The sequence below is a fragment of the Cetorhinus maximus genome, chromosome 6 (assembly GCF_964194155.1).
Source record: "Cetorhinus maximus chromosome 6, sCetMax3.hap1.1, whole genome shotgun sequence".
In the NCBI taxonomy this organism is placed as follows: Eukaryota; Metazoa; Chordata; class Chondrichthyes; order Lamniformes; family Cetorhinidae; genus Cetorhinus; species Cetorhinus maximus.
Genome location: NC_135884.1, coordinates 9,220,338 through 9,238,674, shown reverse-complemented (window position 1 = coordinate 9,238,674; position 18,337 = coordinate 9,220,338). Strand labels below are relative to the sequence as shown.

Genomic DNA, 18,337 nt, shown 5'->3' with positions numbered 1-18,337 from the left:
CACGTATGGACCCTTGATTTCTGTCTATACATGCATTCCTCTCTTGACCTTTATCCTCCTCCACCTCACTATCTGCTCTAACACTTTGGTTCCCCTCCCCCTGCAAATCTAGTTTAAACGCCCCGGAGCAGCACTAGCAAACCTACCCACAAGGATGTTAGTCCCCCTCCAGTTCAGGTGCAAACCATCCCGTCGGAACAGGTCCCACCTTCCCTGGAACAGAGCCCAATTGTCAAGAAACATGAAGCCCTCCCTCCTGCACCATCTCCTTAGCCACGTATTTAGCTGTATTATTCTCCTATTTCTAGCCTCACTAGCACGTGGCACAGGTAGCACTCCTGAGATCGTAACCCTGGAGGTCCTGTCCTTCAACTTTGCACCTAACTCCCTAAACTCTCTTTGCAGGGCCTCCTCCTCCTTCCTATCCACGTCATTGGTCCCTACATGGACCACGACATCTGGCTGCTCACCCTCCCTCCTGAGAATACTGAGAACTCGATCAGAGATATCGCGGACCCTGGCACCAGGGAGGCAACAGACCATCCAGGATTCTCGATCTCTCCCACAGAACCTCCTATCTGCCCCCCCTAACTATCGAATCCCCTATCACTACTGCTCTCCTCTTTTCCCTCCCTCCTTTCTGAGCTGAGGGTCCAGCCTCGGTGCCAGAGACGCGACCACTACAACTTGTCCCTGGTAGGTCGTCCCCACCAACAGTATCCAAAACGGTATACCTATTGTTGATGGGAACTGCCACAGGGGTGCTCTGCTCTTTCTGTCTATTCCCCTTCCCTCTCCTGACATTCACCCAGCTGCCTGCCTCCTGACTTTTAGGGGTGACTGTCTCCCTGAAACTCCTGTCTATTACTGCCTCTGCCTCCCGAATGATCCGAAGTTCATCCAGCTCCAGCTCCAGTTCCCTAACTCGGCTTCTCAGGAGCTGCAGCTGGATGCACCTTTTGCAGGTGTAGTCATCAGGGACAATTGTGCTGTCCCTGACTTCCCACATGCTGCATTCGGAGCACTCGACTGCCCCAACTGCTGCCTCCATTAACTACTCCTAATTTACTTAAAAGGACTTTACCCCACTGGGAGCAAGCTCGTACTCAACCTCTGCTCGCCTAAGCCTCTCGAGCCAAAGCCTCAAAGCTCCACTCCTTCACTGGGCCACTTGCCCACTGGCTGCTCACAGGCTGGCCGCTCTTCTTCAGCTTCCCCTCCTTTTATGTTCAATCTCTTTAATTAGGTTAACAGTTACAAGAACTAAGGGGAAGAGAAACTAAAATCAGTCTTTATACAAATCCAATCAGCAAATCAGAGAAATTACTTCCAGGGAAACACTGGCCACCGTTGAGTATAGACAATAAGATGAAGTATCTAAAATGGATTTCAGCCACTCAAGTTAGCAGGCTGACATTGAGAAATCTGCATGTTGGTTTATAACGAACTGAAATTGTACTATGGAATGTCTTGATCAATCAATTTGTGAAAAACTACCTGGTAACCAGTCCTACATTTTGTCTTTCTAATACAGCCAAACTGGCGTTGAATTGGAGGCCAAGATGACCAACATGTGCTTTGAATTTGATGGACAGGGCAGTCACTTCCTCCATTTGACTGCTTTGGCTGCTACAGATTGAACAAGTATGTTCTTTGGGAACTGGGCTGACCGATCCTTTGTCCCCTTCACTGTCAGGGCTGACGGCCTGAAGGTGCTGGGGATATGGTTCGGAGGGACCGGGGCATGCGTTAGAAACTGGAAGGAGCGAGTGGCTATGGTGAAAAGGAAACTGGGCATGTGGGAGCGACGCTCCCTCTCCATTGCGGGTAAGAACCTGGTCATCAGGTGTGAGGTACTCTCGCTGTTGCTGTACGTGGCGCAGGTCTGGCCCATTCCACACTCCTGCGCGATGGCGATCACTCGAGCCATCTTCCGCTTTATCTGGAGGTCGAAAATGGATCGTGTCTGCAGGGACGCGATGTACAAGCCTCTAGATAAAGGGGGAAAAAACGTGCCCAACATCGCCCTCATACTGATGGCCACCTTTGTGTGTGGCTGCATCAAGCGGTGCGTAGACCCTCAGTACGCAAACACCAAGTGTCACTACGTGCTGAGGTTCTACCTGTCCCCGGTGTTGCGAAGGATGGGTCTGGCCACGCTGCCGCAGAACGCTCCAAGTAGTTGGACCGTGCCGTACCACCTGTCCCTGGTGGAAAAATTTATGCAGAAAAACACCTTTGACCACAAGTCCATCAGGCAGTGGTCAGCACGTAACGTCCTAGAGGCCCTGAGGGAAAAGGAGAGGGTGGACCCTGTGGGATGGTTCCCCGAGCAGACTGTCAAAGTCATTTGGCAGAATGCCTCATCGCCAGAACTTTCCAACAAGCACCAAGACGTAGCTTGGCTGGTGGTGAGAAAGGCCCTCCCCGTCAGATCCTTCCTACACGCCAGGAGTCTCACCCCCTCTGCACGTTGCCCTCGAGGTGGCTGTGGTGGGGAAGAGACCGTTGTTCACCTCCTTGTGGATTGTGCCTTTGCAAAGAAAGTCTGGAGAGAGATGCAGTGGTTGCTGTCGAGGTTCATCCCGAGCAGTTCTGTGACACAGGACTCTGTGCTCTACGGGCTGTTCCCAGGGACACACACCGAGACAAACATCGACTGCAGCTGGAGGATCATCAACTCGGTGAAAGACGCGCTTTGGTCTGCCCGAAACTTGTTGGTCTTCCAGCACAAAGAGTTGTCCCCGACCGATTGTTGCGGACTGGCACAATCCAAAGTCCAGGACTACGTGCTGAGGGACGCACTAAAGCTTGGGGCAGCTGCCGCAAAGGCGCAATGGGGAAGGGTCGCTGTCTAAGACCTCTCTACCACAGCGCACCGAGAGACTGGGAACTGTTTAGAGCCCCTCGGGCTATACAGATCAAAATGAAAGGCTGTAAATGATTGTAATATTGTTTGTACTGATGCACCTGGTGATACATTTTGTAAAAGTTTAACCTGGATTGTACCCTTGTAATGTTGTTTTTGAAATGGTTTTGAATGTGATTGAAGATTTTTTATGAATAAAGTATATTTTTACAAAAAAAAAAAAAATATTTTTTTTGTCGAGGTGGCTGTGGTGGGGACGAGACCGTTGTTCACCTCCTTGTGGATTGTGCCTTTGCAAAGAAGGTCTGGAGATGGATGCAGTGGTTTCTGTCGAGGTTCATCCCGAGCAGTTCTGTGACACAGGACTCTGTGCTCTACGGGCTGTTCCCAGGGACACGCACTGAGACAAACATCAACTGCAGCTGGAGGATCATCAACTCTTCATCAAGAAGCTCTTTGGTCTGCCCGAAACTTGTTGGTATTCCAGCGCAAAGGGTTGTCCCTGACCGAGTGTTGCAGACTGGCACATTCCAAGGTCCAGGACTACGTGCTGAAGGACGCACTAAAGCTTGGGACAGCCGCCGCAAAGGCGCAATGGGGAAAGGTCGCTGTCTAAGACCTTTCTGCCATAATGCAACGAGGGGCTGGGAACTGTTGAGAGCCCCTTGGGCTGTACAGCTTACAATGAATGTATGCATTGAATACTAATTGTATTATAATTGTATTGAAACACCTCAGAGTGCAACATGATGTACGTTGATAACTCCAATACCATTGTCTGATTGTCTGTAATGACCATATTGAAATGATTGTAATATTCATTGATTGTATTGAAGCACCTCGTGATCCATGTGTAAAAGTTGAATCTGATTGTACCTTTTGTGATGGTGATTTTGAAATGTTTTGTAATGTTCTTCCAGATATTTTATGAATAAAGTATATTTTTCAAAAAAATATGTTTTTCTCGTCCTCCACCATCTGCAATGTGGCTCGGAGTTGAAGCTTTGTGTGTTATTCTGAGAACTAGGTTTCAAAGAGTAGTTTTGTTGCAGCTAATTTATCTGTACTGAAATGGAAGTTGGTAACAAAGAAATTTGACATATCTTAATTACATTTTAAATCAATGGGGCAATATGACTGAGGGGGGTGGAGAGTTGGTCAAAACTAGTCCCAAACTCAAGCATTGGTGGGGACTTCCAGTGACGACATGCTGCACATTAATTCACAAATTGAATGGAACCAACATACAAACCTGCCAAATACTCTCTTCCATTACTCAGACAGCTGGGAGGTTTATAATCAGCATTTGCTCTTGAACATGAAAAGGTAAACTGGCTTTCTGCTGGAGTGCTCATTGTCTCTTTTTTTTTTGCTTAGAAGATGAAGTGAGGCCTTTCTGATCACCAAAGCTTCAGTGTAGAATAACATGGATGCACGAGACTTTTGAGTAGCTAATAGAGTTCCAAAATCTAATTGGCATTTTTGATAGACTAAGTTGAGTAGGACACATCGAGAATCTAAACATCAGTACTGTTCCATCTCACAGGATCTCACCATTTAATTTGGAAAATGGCAAGCTTGACCTTTTGACATATTGGAGGCCTTTCCATAAAATTATCTTCCCCTCAATACCCTGTTAATCAGGAGTGTGGCACTGATCCATTAAAGAAACCTAAACTTTTTAATGTAAGGGTGGCAGTAAGTTTAAGCAACCAACTCAACCACATGTTGAATTACCAGGTAATAAATGTCAAAAATCCTTTCCTTGTGGTATATTGTAAACTTTCAAAACCAGCTACACAAGTGGTTGGTCACAAGTTATGTACATGAAAAACATCTTTTACAGATAATTCATCCACAAAAAACAAAGCCTCTTGTATCTTCCATACATCAGTTAATAAATGCCCTATTACACTCCTATAAACCCCACCAATAAAAATCAGTCCAGAGTATTCAGTATCCCTATGTGTACAATGTTTAGCTGCCACTTTCACAATTTCAGATGACGAAGTGCACATCTTAATTCACCCATCAAACAGGATTCCCTGGTGTAATAGCCAAATGTTTCTACCTGGAAGCTTATTCCACTTGTTAAACACTGTAGAACAATTTCCTGGTCGTAAAATTACCTTATCCTAATTTGAACCTGTGTTCTATTCTCACAGTTTAAATTTAAAGTAATATTGAGTTAAATTTCTGTTCTCAACAATCTTGTGTATCCATATAAGATCATCTCACACACTTTTCCAAGCTATAAAGCTGATACCCTTCTGATATTTGCTCAAAACTCAACCCTGAACACTAGGGGGAAAAATAGCCTTGCGCCTCTTTTTTTGCAAACTAGTTTTGCACTTCTACCAGATGTCTCACTCATTACTGAGTCTGAATTGTCAGCACTAAGGAGTATGGCCAGAGCACTACAGAATTTAATAATTTCCTCCTCTGATCTGTATTCTTTGGTTATGTCCTTGAACACCCTATTAGCGTTGTCGACCTGCATTTGCTGGGCACGTTTAGCATCAAATTTACCAAAACGTCTAGGTTCCTTATCCATTTAATTTATGCAATTAGTTGCAGCCATGGTGGCTAAGTTGTTGTTCTTGAGTGTAGAACATGGAGTTCGTTGTGAACGTTCAAACACTGCTCGCAGCCTCCATAATTGAAATGATTATCATCTTCCATCAGCTCCATGACTTGGAAATACATTAAATAGTACCTCCAATTACTCTGCTCACTTACGTATCTTGTCCAAATCATTGTAATTTCTAAGCCATCTCCTCCAATCCCACTGCACTCCTCATTTGGTATTATCAACAAAAACTGAATACTTTGCATCAAGTTTTCTGAATCCAGGTCATTGGTGTAAATTAAAAATATTATGGTTCCACTACCAAGCCCCAAGGGACTCCACTCAGTACTTCCCCTTACTCTGACATAATTCTTGATAAGCACTCTGTTTCTTGCCAATCTATTGTCATGGGGTTCCCGAAAGTGAAGGTGGAGCAAGAAAGAAAAATACATTACTTGCTAAGTGCAAAGTTTATAAGAATGCTACAGTGATGTAATCTAATGGGAATAAAATTGATTATGGTCATTTAAAATAACTAGACAGTAACAACTAAAGCTCTGCTTAGTTTAGGTAGCTGAACAGCAGACATCCTGGGAATTAAATCAATCAAAACAGTTGACCAACACTGGATGCAGAGATAACCTTAACAATTAGAAGTGGACAATGAATCACAGTAATTTGCTTTTCACATGTGCACAGCTACCACGAGTGGCAACACAAACAATTGAATTGACTGGCATTTCACTGCTGGATTAACTGTTCTGCATGTACAAATAAAGTTAAGTTTATCTGCTGACTGCATGTCCAGTTTTATTCCATTGAAGAAATAAAGAATCTTAAGTTTACATATATAAGGTGTATCCACCGCAACTGAAATTTAAGCACCTAGCTACAAGGCAGTACTTTCAATGTAAGATGAGGTACTAAGAAGTGAACTCTGTACACAACATTGACTAAAATCCAGTTGAGTCTCATAATATAGAAGCTACTTAAAACCTTTATAATTAAAATAAATCTACTTGCACTTTCCCATGAGAAATGTATAATATAAACTCTTAAGGGATCAATTCTCGAACCTGTGACGTTTTGTAGGAGACTGGTCGGTTGTTCTGTGCAATGTTTTTTGCTGCTCTTTTGGTATTCAGGAAAGATTAGTTTAGTGACAATTTGACAGGCTATATCTCAAATTATAGTGAAATACATTTACAACCGTTGCCGAGTCAGATTCATTTAATTTCGTTTTGAAGAGTTAGAAAATGCAAGTAAGAAAATACAGAAACGAGGAGGCTGTTTGTCCCATGAGGACTCCTCATATAGGATATAGTCTGGTCTACCATTGAATGGGAGCCAATTACCTGAAAGTAAATCTTGTAAAAATACTGCCTGATCTTCAAGGATAATTAAGCAAAACTCCCAAGATTTATCCACTGTCACATCATTCAATCCTAGCACGCTACCTTCCAGATAATAAGCTCACCCTCCCATCGGATGGGCAGATCATTGTGTCCTACAGTGTACTGAATCACCTCAGTCCAAACCCATCCCCGTGTTCAAGTCCCAACTAGGCATTTACCTTGCTGGCTTTCTTTTGGCAGTGTTAGTTGATGCAGGCTCAAATACTTTAGTGGGGACTTGATTCCACAAAAGTGGACATAAACAAAAATACACACAATTAGGTGCTATTTAGCAGACAGTGTCATGAAGACGATAACAGGAAAAGGAAGGAGCATCAATAAGTTTACTGTTTACAAATATTTAGCAGACTGTCTGTTCCCTAATCACAAGATAGGTTTGATTTTAGGATTTTAACATTTCCTTCCACATCCCTTTACATAAAATGTTTCTTAAAATAAATCCAATGTTCAAAAATGTTATTTTGGATTTATGGTTTCTGTCTTAAGTAACATGTGTATCTTTAGATAGTCACCTCAGAGGTCACTCTTCAAGAAAGAAGAGCCCTCCTAGCTGCTCCATTCATTCCTGAAAGCTCTTCCCTCCCATCGCTGACTCATCTGTGCTGTGCCTGCAAAGCCTCAAGTTTAAGCAAAGCTAAAAGTTAAAAAAATTACTAGCCTGTGTCAAATCACTAAAGGCATCAAGAGGACTGGTCCCAATATTACAAAGCAGTGATGCTCCTTGCCAATATCTGCTTGCTGTACTTGTTGTTATAATCTGTGCAGATGGGAAGGGGGTTGTACAGATCTCCAGAGGCCTTAAATTAGTGATTTATGAATTTTTTTTTTAATAAATACAGTCACAAACTTAGGAGGTCTTCCGAACACTGATCAAGAACATTACACATATTAATAGAATTACCTCTCCATTTATACCACCAGAAAAATAAGATGGATGGTATGTTGATCCACCTTCACAACAATGCATGACGGATGTGGGTGGTGGAATGAAAAATTTACAGCTAGAGCTGTTTGCAGAAACCCTCTGGTTTACACTAACAGGAAGTGATAAATTTTATTCACATGCAAAGAGTGGGCATGTGGTGAAAATGAGACTTAAAATCATCATACAGATAGGCCTTGAAACCAATCTCACTATAATAGAAGCACCGTTATGACAAACTTGCCAAGTGCGCAGAATTTTATCAGAATTTTAGTGCAGACCACGCATGCCAGGTTGGGCTGTGAAGTCTTGTCTCTTTGCCTTGCAACCACACCACCCGCCCCCACCAAATAAGAAAAATATATAACATTTGAAAAACAAATTAAAATGAAGAGGTGGCTGTTTCTTTGGACAACTGTACGTATCTCTGGAAGTTGAAATCTAACTCACTAATAGTTCCATCAGTTTTCTCATATGAAAGTGCTGTGAAGGAACAAAACACAACCGAGTGTATGACTACTATGCATCATCTCCAAACACATCATTCTGTTTGCGCTTCATGTTCTCAAAGTCGAAGTCCGTGCCTGTCATTCGCTTGTAAATGCTTTTTATGTCGTCACAAGTTGTCTCAAAGTGGGTGGTGGCATCATAAGAACTCGAGATAAAAATCTGTAAGTAAAATCCAAGAACAAACATTTAGAGAAAGCATTCTTTGCTACTCCCCTCCCCATCCCATGTTCTCTTTTTTGTCTTATATCCCTGCTTCATGTGGCAAAGACAGCAACTCGCTGCAATGGCTCGTAAGCCAAGTGTGAAATGTGCAAGAGTAACACAAATGTACCTTTCCACAAGGAAAGGCTTGGCCTGTAGTCCGCACTTCCTCCAGGGCAGATCAGAAATTGCTGCTGCAAAGTGTGTGCCTCACCTTTGCACTATTGGGTTTACCTCAGCTACGATCGATTCATAGTTAATGTCAAAGCTCTCAAAATTTGCTTAAATTGTTTCAAAATTAGAGAAAGATTTATGAATAAACCTGGGCTATTTCACAAGACTGCAAGTCAATTAAAATCAGTTTCCTCTTCACAGCTACTGAGCAATCTTTCGATCATGAGAAAAATTTCAACACCTTGGTCGCTGGAAGGGAACTGCAACACTGTTTTGTTTTGATTTAGTATCCTATTGCTGCTGCAATTTGAAGCAAAGTTTTGCATCCATTGGCATGGATGAATGACGAAGTCACCCAAGAAGTCAAAATAACTTGGATGGGGATGTTTATTTTCCCTCTGAGAATGGCCCATTTCATGGTTTCTAAATCCTTTTGTTGACAACCTCTCCCACATAATCCAACTGAGAGCATGAACCTAGCTAAAAGAAAAGCACAGGGCAGAGTCTGCAACTCAGTCCCATGCCACAGGGTATTAGCACACCAGCATCCTGTGCTTTTCACCATCAATGCAATGTTTCCACTTAACACATGATTAAAAACAGGTGACCAGATATCTGTGACTTCTCAATTGATGGTTTTATTTTCAAAATTGACAATCTGCCTGCCTCAGCTGAACAATTTTTGATGGATCTTGACTGGGTGTAATGTCCAAATCCTTCCGGCAGAAGAAGAAAAACCAACACCATCTGTTTTTTGGACAGTTACAGATAAGTCTTCAGTCGGTTGCCCATGGGGCAGCACCAATTACAGCTCTGCAGGTATCTGCAGGTCTCATTGAACCTGTCGTTTCAATGCTACAATGTTTCGGGAAGGGCAACAGAGGCTGTGAAGACCCATTAATCAGAAACAGCTTCATTGGCTGGCAGGGGGGTGGGGGGCCTGACATATATGCGCTTAATTTTCCGATTGTAATGCCAACCCACTTAAAATTGATAAATTCCCATTAGCATTATGATTGGCAATGGAGTTCCAAGATATTCTGCGTCTTCTCAATTTGTAACTGCAACGCATGTAAAACACTATAAATAAACCCAATGTCATTCATGTCGTTATCAGTCCCCTACCTGACTTGTTTTTCCATCATCCGTTGGTTGGTACAAATCACTGATTGAGACAAATCTGGAACAGCAGATAAAACTCAAATTATTGGCTTTCACAATCTAAGTTAATTAAGAAACCAAAACATACAGGAAATAAAAACAAAAATTGCTGGAAATACTCAGATCAGACAGGATCTGTGGAGAGAGAAACAGAGCTATTGTGTAATGTCTGTGGCCTATCAGAATAGCATAATTTCTATCCATCTGAACTAGAGATGGATTTCAGCATATAGGGAGGGCTGGCAAAGTGGATGGTTAGCAACCCTAATTGCAAAACAAGACAAATTTTGTGGTGATTTATTAGTCCAAGTTTTAAGCTAAGCAACGAGAGAAGGAGGGGGGGAGGGAGAGAGAGAGAGAGAGATAACACAGGAAGATGCAACAATGTGCAGGGGTATGGGGAAAAGGCGTAGCATTAGCACCAGGTCATACTCCTCATTTGGAGAGCGGGTGCAGTCATGATGGGCCGAATGGCCTCCTTCCGTGCCGTTAAAATCGGCCAGTAGAGTCAAAGCGCCAGTAGAGTCAAGAGACAACTGGGGCTGGATTTTACAGGGCACCACACTTCCCATGCACCCGTCCCCCAACCAAAGAGTCAGCTGGCAGGCTCACCAGCCCGCCCACCTGAAACCTGGCTGGCCTGCAGCGATATTACGTTGGGAGCAGCCTCAAATTATTTCAGGGCTGTGGGAGGAAATTCAACCCGAGACAGCTGCCAGCCAATATGATTGGCCAGCAGCTCTGTAGTCCCAGCAGTGCCAGGATTGAGCAGCAGCCAATGGTTGGGAGGCTGGGTTTCAGAGGCCAGGGGGGGAAGGGGGGATGGGGGGAGGGTTAAATGGAGGGTATGATCTTGAAAGGAGGGTGCCTCTGATGGGCACAGGGGACCCCCAGAGGGAGGTGCCATGCCCCTTCATGCCAGATTGCAGCCCACACTGCTGGGCTGCCTGCCTTACCTCCACCTTCCTCTGTCACACACAATAAGTAGCCATTAATTGGTCACTTAAGGGCCTAAGGGCCTCAATAGGCCTAAGGGAGAGCAGGCTGCCTGACCCGTAGCATAAGACACACGTCAGAGGTGGGCAGGAAGGCGGTGGAGAAGGCCACTCACTTTAATTTTATCCCCTTGCCTTCAAATACACTGATGTGGGGCGGGGGGGTCCATAAAATCCAGCTCCTTCATACCATGACTAGGAGTGGGTGTGTGTCAGTGAACTCAGGAACTGTAGGCTCTTCCTGCATTGATAGACCAAATGCCCCTAGCATCAATGCCTATAATTAAAAACATTTAACAAACCAAAATGGCCTGTGTTTTCCCTTACTTGGCCTATTTGGGCAATTGAGTAGTGCCTATCCCTAGGCCTCCAGAGGCATTTCTCCAGTCATCAGTATGTAGTGCCTAAAGACATTTTTGATTTTTCTTCCCTCATAATCATTGACTGCTTTATGGTTCAAAAATCTGAACGTATTCAAGGCTGAAAAAGGCAATGACTCAGTCTCCACAGCTCTCCGGGGTAGAGATTTTCAAAGATTTATAATCCTCTAAGAGAAGAGATTCCTCCTCATCTTCATCTTAAATGGGCAGCCCCTTATGAAACTGCACCCCCTAGTTCTAGATTCCCTCGTGAGGGTAAACATCCTCTTAGCATCTACCCTGTCAAGCCCCCTCAGAATCTTACATGTTTCAATGAGATCACCTCTCATTTGACCAAACTCCAATGAGCATGGGTCCAACTTTTTCTCATAACCCTCCCTTCACCCCAGGAATCAACCTCGTGAACCTTCTCTGGACTGCCTCCAATGCAAGCATATGCAAGATAAACACGAGGAATAAAATAACAGAAGGAAATGTTAATAGGGCTTAATGAAGAAGGATGGGAGGAGGCTCGTGTAGAGCAGAAACACTATCATGACCCTCTTAAGGTGAATGGCCTGTTTATGCACTATAAATACTGTGCGATGCTATGCAAGAGTGACTGCATTATCCTTAAGGATGCATTCATCCTTATAGATATAAAATGATAATTGATATGAAATGATACTGAAAGTGCCATACGATTTGTCAATCGGCGCTAGAAGCTCGAGCGCTGGCTGAACCTCCTTCTCAGGGCTGTTGGTCTCCACAGTGGTGCTGACAATGGCGATGTACTTTCCTTCAGCTGCCACATTGTGTGCATATGACATGATGCAAACGTAGATGTCTGAAAGAAGAATTTATCTGTTTACATGTCTGAAGAAAATTAACACAGCAAAATTGCATCATTACCATTCCCAAAGCCTGTAGTGACCCCCTTTTTGCCTTCCTTTTTGGATGACTTTCAATTCTGCTGGAGTGCAATTCTCCAGGCGTTGACAGTCCTGAGACTTGCTCAGATATCCAATCCTCATGCGTGAGCATAGACAGGGAGCAATAGAAGACTGTTGCACACAAGGATTCCACTGAAGCTGGTTGACATCCTCAGTATCACACAATGAATGTATTGCGTCAAAGGAGCTTTTTGCTGCACTTTCAATATTTGTTTAAGATCTATTGGTGATGCCAAGGACTCTACCTGATCTACTCAATTCCCTTTCCCTCATACAAAATTTAATGTATGTTACTTAAAATATCATGCATTACCTGACTTCCTGTTGACTTGCATCTGCGGAATGATGATCTGGCAGGAATTACAATCACTAGTGCTTTTGATTGGATGGCTGAGGATGCAGATGACCCTTATGACCTTTCCAACCTTCTTTACCCGGCTGGGTACGTAGCTGGGGTCACAGATCAGCTGCTTGCAACGAGCTGTCTGTAAATGTAAAAAGAGGAAAAAAAATTAAAGACCTGAAATAATGATTTGCCAGTTGGTGATCCAGAATTAGGCCCCTAAGCCAGATGCCCCTGTAAATGAACATTAAGTTTTCATTTAAAAGTTACAAGATATATAAAACAAGAAAAAAACTAAACAATCTTATTTGAGGATGATCGTACTTCCCCAACAGTGCCCTTTCCCCTACAATCGAAAATTAAATGAATGTAAATTCCACCTTCCTGAAAGGAGAGAATTGAACCCAACACTGCCTTGTTCACTGCAGAACAGAACACACTACAAATAAAAAAGTAAAATACTGCAGATTCTGTAATCTGAAATAAAAACAGAAAATGTTGGAAATACGCAGCCATATCAGGCATCTGTGGAGAGTGAAACAGGGTTAATGTGACCTTAAATCAGAACTAGGACAAGTTAGAAATGTAATAGGTTTCAAGTTAAAGGTGGGGTTGGGGGGGGGGCGGGGAATGGGAATAAAGTTCCGCCACTTGCATGGGGTTACGTTCCCGCAAAACCTCGCAAATGGCAAAAATCACAATCAACAAATATACTTTACAACAGGGGTGCATTAGATAGGCTCCAGCCATCCTAAAATTTGACATGTATAAAAGGATCAGAGGCAAAAAAAATGTTTTTAATAAATTTAAAGAGAAACTTTAGAAGCAATAAAACAAGAACAATGTAAAATTTGTCACACTTACATTACTTTACTTGAAAGTGGAGGTCGACGGAGATCAGGAATTAAATCACAGCAACAAACCTACATGCAGGCGACGCACGTGCAATGTGCACTTTCCACTGCAGGAAATACATCATGGACACCTTCCTTTTTTTTAAAAAAAATACCATTGAGGCGTTTTTTTCTTTTTAAAATCGGCATTTTCTAAAGTTGCCTGAAATTGCTGAACTCAACGTTGAGATCGGAAGGTTGTAGAGTGCCTAATCGAAAGCGATTTTTAATTCATTCACAGGATGTGGGCTTGGCTGGCTGGGCCAGCTTTTATTGCCCAATCCTAATTGCCTTGGAGAAGGTGGTGAGCTGCCTTCTTGAACCGCTGCAGTCCATTGGTGTAGATACATTCATAGTGCTTTTAGGAAGGGAGTTCCAGGAATTTGACCCAGTGACAGTGAAGGAACAACAATATATTTCCAAGTCAAGATGATGAGTGACTTAGAGAGGAACTTCCAGGTGGTGGTGTTCCCATCTATCTACTGCCCTTGTCCTTATAGACGGTAGTGGTCATGGGTTTCAAAGGTGCTGTGGATGTGGTGCCAATCAAGCAGAGTGCTTGGCCCTGGACAGTGTCAAACTTCTTGAGTGTTGTGGGAGCTGCACTCATCCAGGCAAGTGAACAATATTCCATCACACTCCTGATTTGTGCCTTGTAGATGGTGGACAGGCTTTGGGGAGTCAAGAGGTGAGTTATTCGCTGCAGGATTCCTAGCCTCTGACTTCTTCTTAAAGCCACAGTATTTACTCCTAGTGCCACGTGCTAGCAAGCTCAGAAATCGGAGAATAGCGCAGATGAATACGTGGGCTTGAGAGTTGGTGCAGGAGGGAGGGTTTTAGATTCCTGGATCACTGGGACTGTTTCTGGGGAAGGTGGTACAAGCGGGACGGTCCACATCTGAACCAGAGCGGGACTAACATCCTTGTGGGTGGGTTTGCTAGTGCTGATGGGAGGAGTTTAAACTAATTCGGCAGGGGGAGAGGACACAGAATGTTAGCAGAATAGGGACACATCATAATACAGTAAAACAATCAAGTCAGAGGGCGTACAGCTGCATTAAGCTTCAAGGGAGTAAGGCAAGGTTGGATGGCCTCTACTGTAATGCCAGGAGTATTACAGGTAAAACGGATGAGTTAAGGATGAGGATTGACACGTGGAATTGTGATATAGTAGCCATCACTGAGACATGGTTGAGGGAGGAGCAGGATAGGCAGCTCAACATTCCAGGATACAGAATATTCAGGCGAGACAGGGGAGGGGGTAAAAGAGGAGTAGGCATTGCATTATTAGTTAAGGAGTCAGTTACTGCAGTAAGGAGAGATGATATCTTGGAGGGGGCATCGAATGAAGCTTTGTGGGTAGAGTTTAGGAATAAAAAAGGGGCAGCCGCATTGTTAGGTGTTTATTATAGACCCCTTAGATAGTCAGCGGGAAATTGAGGAGCAAATATGTGCACAATTTGCGGAGGTGTGTAAAAACAATAACAATAGGCTAATTATATTAGGTGATTTCAACATTCCCAACATTAATTGGGACAACATAGTGTTAAGGGCTTGGATGGAGTGGATTTCTTGAAATGTGTACAGGAGAACTTTTTAGGTCAATATGTAGAGGGTCCAACAAGGGACAGCGCAGTGCTGGACCTAATTCTGGGGAATGAAGCCAGACAGGTGGCTGAGGTGGTGGCGGGCGAGCATTTTAGTGATAGTGACCACAACATGGTACAGTATAAAAGTTTGTTATGGACAATGAAATAGACAAGTTGCAAAAAAATGTTTTGGATTGGGGGAAGAGTGGATTTTAGTAAAATAAGGCAGGATCTGGCCAAGGTAGACTGGGAACAGCTACTTGTGGGTAAATCTACAGAGGAGCAGTGGGGGGCGTACAGAAAGGAAATGGGGAGGGTACAGGCTCAACATGTTCCCTCTAGGGTGATAGGAAGGAGTAACAAGCCCAGAGAACCATGGATGACCAGCGATATTCAGGTTACGATGAGAAGGAAAAGAGAGGCTTTTAGCAGGTACAAGGGAAGCAAATCAGCGGAGGCATTAGTGGAGTACAGAAAGTGCAGGGTGCAGCTTAAGAAAGCAATTAGGAGAGCAAACAGGGGATATGAGAAAGCTCTGGCCGGTAAAAGTAGGGAAAATCCCAAGGTATTCTATAAGTATATCAATGGGAAGAGGATAACCAGGGAAAGAGTTGGGCCAATAAGGGACCAAGGGGGCAATCTATGGGTGGAGCCAGAGGACATCGCTAGAGTGTTGAATGAATACTTCACATCTATCTTCACCCAAGAGAATGAGGATGAAGGTATCGAACTCAGGGAGAGAGACTGCAAGGTTCTTAAGCAAATTGATATAGGGAGTGACAAGGTGTTGGAGGTGTTGGCAGGCTTAAAAGTGGACAAATCTCTAGGTCCAGATGCTTTGTGTCCCAGACTGCTGAGGGAGGAGATCGCAGGGGCTCTGACCCAAATTTTTAATTCCTCTCTGGCCACGGGGGAGGTGCCAGAGGACTGGAGAACAGCTAATGTGGTTCCGCTATTTAAGAAGGGATGTAGAGATAAGCCAGGGAACTACAGCCCAGTGAGTCTCACGTCAGTGGTAGGAAAACTATTGGAGAAAATTCTGAAGGAGAGAATCCATCTCCACTTGGAGAGGCAAGGTTTGATCAGGGATAGTCAGCATGGCTTTGTCAGAGAGAGGTCAGGCCTAACAAATTTGATTGAATTTTTTGAGGAGGTGACCAGGTGTGTAGATGAGGGTAGTGCAGTTGATGTAGTTTATATGGATTTCAGCAAAGCCTTTGACAAGGTCCCACATGGGAAACTTATAAAGGCGGCAAATGCACATGGGATACATGATAATTTGATAAGGTGGATTCAAAATTGGCTTAGTTGTAGGAGACAGAGGGTGATGACAGAAGGATGCTTTAGTGACTGGAAGCCAGTGTCCAGTGGCATACCACAGGAATCTGTGCTCGGTCCCCTATTATTTGTCATTTATATAAACGACATAAATGATTATGTGGGGGGTAGGATTAGTAAGTTTGCGGATGACACAAAAATTAGCTGGGTGGTTAACAGTGAAGTTGAATGTCTTAGGCTACAGGAAGATATAGACGGGATGGTCAAATGGGCAGAAAAGTGGCAGATGGAATTTAAGCCTGAAAAGTGTGAGGTGATACACTTTGGAAGGAGTAATTTGACAAGGAAGTATTCAATGAACGGCATGACACTAGGAAGTTCTGATGAACAAAGGGACCTTGGCGTGTGTGTCCATAGATCTCTGAAGGTGGAGGGGCATGTTAGTGGGGTGGTGAAAAAGGCATATGGGACACTTGCCTTTATCAATTGTGGCATAGATTACAAAAGTAGGGAGGTCATGTTGGAGTTGTATGGAATCTTGGTGAGGCCATAGCTGGAGTACTGTGTGCAATTCTGGTCGCCACATTATAGGAAGGATGTGATTGCACTGAAGGGAGTGCAGAGAAGATTCACTAGGATGTTGCCTGGGATGAAACATTTAAGTTATGAAGAGAGGTTGGATAGACTTGGGTTGTTTTCGCTGGAGCAGAGAAGACTGAGGGGCGACCTGATCAAGGTGTACAAGATTATGAGGGGCATGGACAGGGTGGATAGGGAACAGCTGTTCCCCTTAGTTGAAGGGTCAGTCACAAGGGGACATCAAGGTGAGGGGCAGGAGGTTTAAGGGGGATGTGAGGAAAAACTTTTTTACCCAGAGGGCGGTGATGGTCTGGAATGCACTGCCTGGGAGGGTGGAGGCGGGTTGCCTCACATCCTTTAAAAAGTATCTGGATGAGCACTTGGCACGTCATAACATTCAAGGCTATGGGCCGAGTGCTGGTAAATGGGATTAGGTAGGTAGGTCAGGTGTTTCTCACGTGTCAGTGCAGACTCGATGGGCCGAAGGGCCTCTCCTGCACTGTCTGATTCTGTGATTTATATGGCTAGTCTAGTTCAGTTTCTGGTCAATGGTAAACCCCAGGATGTTGGTAGTGGGGGATTCAGCGATGGTAATGCCATTGAACCTCAAGGGTGATGGTCTTTGCCTGGCACTTAAGTGGCAAGTAACATTTGTGCCACACGTCAGCCCAAGCTTAGATATTGTCCAGGTCTTGCTGAATTTGGACATTGACTGCTTCAATATCTGAGGAGTCGTGAATGGTGCTGAATATTGTACAATCATCAGCGAACATCCCCACTTCTGACCTAGCCAGCGAAGCCCACATCTCGTGAATAAATTTTTAAAAACCTTATGTCGGAAGGAAGGCCATTGATGAAGCAGCCGAAGATGGTTGGGTTGAGGACACTACCCTGAGGAACTCCTGCAGTGATGTCCTGGAGCTGAGATGACTGACCTCCAACAACCACAACCACCTTCCTTTGTGCCAGGTATGACTCCAACCAGTTTTCAGAGTTTTCCCCTGATTCCCATTGACTCCAGTTTCTCTAGGGTTCCTTGATGCCACACTCAGTCAAATGCAGCCTTGATGTCAAGGGCAGTCACTCTCACCTCACCTCTGGAGTTCAGCTCTTTTGTCCGTCTTTAAACCAAGGCTGTTTCGAGGTCAGGAGCTGAGCGGCCCTGGCGGAACCCAAACCGGGCGTCAGTGAGCAGGTTACTGCTGAGCAAGTGCCGCTTGATAGCACTGTTGATGACCCCTTCCATTACTTTACTGACTACTGAGATTAAACTGATGGGGCAGTAATTGGCCAGTTGGGTTTGTCCTGCTTTTGTGTACAGGGCATACCTGAGCAATTTTCCACATAGCCGGGTAGATGCCAGTTGTTGTAGCTGTACTGAAACAGCAAGGCTAGGGGCACGGCAAGTCCTGGAGCACAAGTCTTCAGTGCTATTTCCGGAATATTGTCAGGCCCCATAGCCTTTGCAGTATCCAGTGCCTTCAGCCGTTTCCTGATATCACGTGGAGTGAACTGAATTGGCTGAAG

At 44.2% G+C, this 18,337-nt stretch overlaps 1 protein-coding gene and 1 long non-coding RNA gene across 3 annotated transcripts in view; one reads left to right on the top strand and one right to left on the bottom strand.

The window, feature by feature from the left end:
• The window catches only part of LOC144681513 (uncharacterized), a 37,217-nt gene extending 33,401 nt beyond the window's left edge, over window positions 1-3,816 (top strand). Inside the window, exon 3 of the long non-coding RNA XR_013576790.1 lies at window positions 3,111-3,816. This is a non-coding gene — a long non-coding RNA (uncharacterized LOC144681513). The remainder of the gene's footprint in view (window positions 1-3,110) is intronic.
• Window positions 3,817-4,531: 715 nt separating this feature from the next.
• LOC144681510 (rab GDP dissociation inhibitor alpha) overlaps window positions 4,532-18,337 on the bottom strand; it is a 62,186-nt gene continuing 48,380 nt past the window's right edge. For both annotated transcript variants that reach the window (XM_078543149.1, XM_078543150.1), the window contains exons 8-11: window positions 12,442-12,613; window positions 11,878-12,022; window positions 9,786-9,840; window positions 4,532-8,444 (exon numbers count right to left, since the gene is read on the bottom strand). In XM_078543149.1, coding sequence (XP_078399275.1) covers window positions 8,295-8,444; window positions 9,786-9,840; window positions 11,878-12,022; window positions 12,442-12,613 — 522 coding nt within the window. In that variant the 3' untranslated portion in view covers window positions 4,532-8,294. The remainder of the gene's footprint in view (window positions 8,445-9,785; window positions 9,841-11,877; window positions 12,023-12,441; window positions 12,614-18,337) is intronic.